Here is a 2,400-nt window from a genome sequence, read left to right as displayed (position 1 = left end):
CCGGAGGCGGCACTGGCTCCTACCAGCTCTGATTCTCAGTGGAGAGGAATTATGGCAGCAGGAGGGCAGAACGCCTCATTGTCTGAAGGAAGGCGTGTTGGTTCTCATCTCCATCCCCAGAGCCCTCTTTTCCAGGCAGAAACAAAGCCCCAGTGCCCCACCGGACTGAACATACAGAACACACGGCCTCCCTGCAACGCAGCAGAGGGACTCAATGGTGGCTGAAGCCCTGGGGGTAGGGACCTATTACTAAAAGAGAAGGATTCAAAAAAGGAGCCCACTCTAACCTTGCAGAAAAGATACACATGGTTCCGCTTTATAAGCAAGACAATGACAGCCCAGGACAACCTTTTCCAAACAAAGCCCCTGAGCTGCTGCCTTTTCCTCTGGCGATAGCCAACCCCTTCTCTCTCATGAGCCATAAGCTGCACGTGGCTCTTAGGCTCCACTCAGCCCAAATGAGGTCTTGGGATCTGCTGGAAATGCCAGCAAAGGAGTCACAGCACCAGTTCCATTCAGTGGTATTTAGAGGAGGAAAACTCATTCTAGGAGGTAAACGAGAGGCCAGCCTCCCAAAAACAAAGTGCTCCAGGGGCTGCAGCAAAAACTGAAGCCAGCCAAGATGGGAGCACAACTATACAAGCATCCCTATTGGGACGATATTCAATCTGGTGGCTTAGAATCTACGGCATTTAGATCCCCAAAACCAGTCACCAGAGACAGTGCTCCTGAGCCTAGACAAACACCTGAAGAAACTCAACTCCTGTAACAGTAAATACAGGATTCAATTCAAAACCAACCACCTCTGGCCCTTGTGCTTAACTTACAAACAAGTGTGTGATGTCTGTTCCTATGGAAGAGGCATGAGGAGCAGTCACAACCAAACTCTGCACAGCCAACTCAAGCAGAGGCAACTATAAGATGCTAAGCAGCCTGACATCCCCCTACACCTACCCCGTGCCCAATCCCTCCTGAACAGAACTCCTGGCCTGCATCTCCTTCGTCTGCCTCAAAGTAGAACTCAGAGCTTAGAACAGAGCTCACTTTTCCCAAACTGCATCTAACTGATCAAGGTCCAAAGGCACAGCATGGTCCCTTCCCACAGCCTTCCTCACAGGCTGGAAAGCAGTGGTTCCCTCATCAGATCTTGAAAAATCACAGCATGACAGTGAAGACTGAGGTGGCAAGGTAGGACTTTCCAAGGAAGGAGCCTCAGAGTCAACCACAGGAACCCACACTTCTAAAGGGTCCTTCTCTTCACTGGGAGGTGGTGAAGGAGAGCTCCTCTTCCCCGATCTTGGAAGAAAGCAGCAATTTTCCAGGAAGTGCTGCAGACCTTGTCGTCGCTTCTCAATGAACTCATCCGAGTTGCCAAAGAAGGCTGACTTGCCAGGAAGTTCAGGTACAGGCACCAAACCAGCATTTCTCTGAAGCTGTTTTCTCAGCCACACAAACTCACGGTAGCGGCGCCGCACACAGGAAGTCTTCGCAGTAAAAGCCTTGCTGTTGGTCTCATGCTCTTTCCTCTCCTCCCTCCTTTTCTTCCAAGTCTTCTGTCTTGGGCCACTGGAAACAACCACAAACTGGTTCCACCTCAGCAAAAGCCCTCAGCCCTGGAGAGTGTTGACCCCAATACAGAAGCTGGACGCACTCACGTGGAGAAATATCTTATAATCCACATAAGAATTCCAGGAGCCCTCATTCTGCACGCGGGGGTCCTGAACGCGCACAGTGATCACCTCCTCCTGCTCTTGGTTCTCCAACATCCTACACCAAACACACATTGGAAGAAAACATCTGAGAGCAGCACCAGCTCCCTACGGTGACAACGCGGGCACCCCACCACTTTCACTGCCACTTCTACACAAAGATGGCAGCCTTTTATAGCAACAGCGAAACACTGAAAATAACCTAAATACCTGTATCACAGGAAGAGCTTAATAAAGTAAATATTATTAAATACTAAACCACTTTAAATAAGCATTGTGGAAACTAATTGCACTCAAAGAGGAGTGCATATGATAGAAATTAGAAAATAAATACTGATTATAAAGAGAAAAACATGCTACAAAATTTTGCAAACTCTAAGATGATGAATATATAAATTGCATACAGCGAGGCAAGGTCTGGAAGAGATTTATGAATATTTACATAGTACTTACTGTGTGCCAGGCCCTGTTCTGAGGGCTTAATCCTCATAAGAACTTTGGAAGGTCAGTTCTATGGTTCTCCCTGTTTTGTGGTTGAGGACACAAAGAGTCATTGAAGGCCCAGCTGCATAGTGGTAGAACCAGGGTGGGGCTCTTGGAATGAATCCAGTTCCAGATTTCATGTCCTTGTATCACTGTAATCCATCTCTTAAGTTAAGGAACAACACATAATTACCTCTTTTTATTTCGT

The 2,400-nt window shown here is 47.8% G+C and overlaps 1 protein-coding gene across 1 annotated transcript; it reads right to left on the bottom strand.

Moving 5' to 3' along the window:
• Window positions 1-702: 702 nt before the first annotated feature.
• On the bottom strand, window positions 703-1,840 carry LOC306654758 (sorting nexin-11-like). Its single transcript, XM_079128617.1, has 2 exons — window positions 1,656-1,840; window positions 703-1,511 (listed from the first exon to the last, which is right to left on the bottom strand). Exons 1-2 carry the CDS (start codon window positions 1,782-1,784, stop codon window positions 1,041-1,043), a joined length of 600 nt encoding a protein of 199 aa, XP_078984743.1. The 5' UTR covers window positions 1,785-1,840; the 3' UTR covers window positions 703-1,040.
• Window positions 1,841-2,400: the final 560 nt, after the last annotated feature.

The sequence above is a fragment of the Sciurus vulgaris genome (genome assembly GCF_902686455.1).
Source record: "Sciurus vulgaris genome assembly, chromosome: 2".
NCBI lineage: Eukaryota > Metazoa > Chordata > Mammalia > Rodentia > Sciuridae > Sciurus > Sciurus vulgaris.
Note: the sequence above shows the minus strand (reverse complement) of the source record. Positions and strands in the feature narration are given on the sequence as shown.

Coding starts and splice junctions, on each gene's coding strand:
- LOC306654758 (XM_079128617.1), bottom strand. CDS start 1,784: ATGTGTGTTTGGTGTAGGATGTTGGAGAACCAAGAGCAGGAGGAGGTG. Junction 1,512..1,655: donor ATTATAAGATATTTCTCCAC/GTGAGTGCGTCC, acceptor AAAGAGCATGAG/ACCAACAGCAAGGCTTTTAC.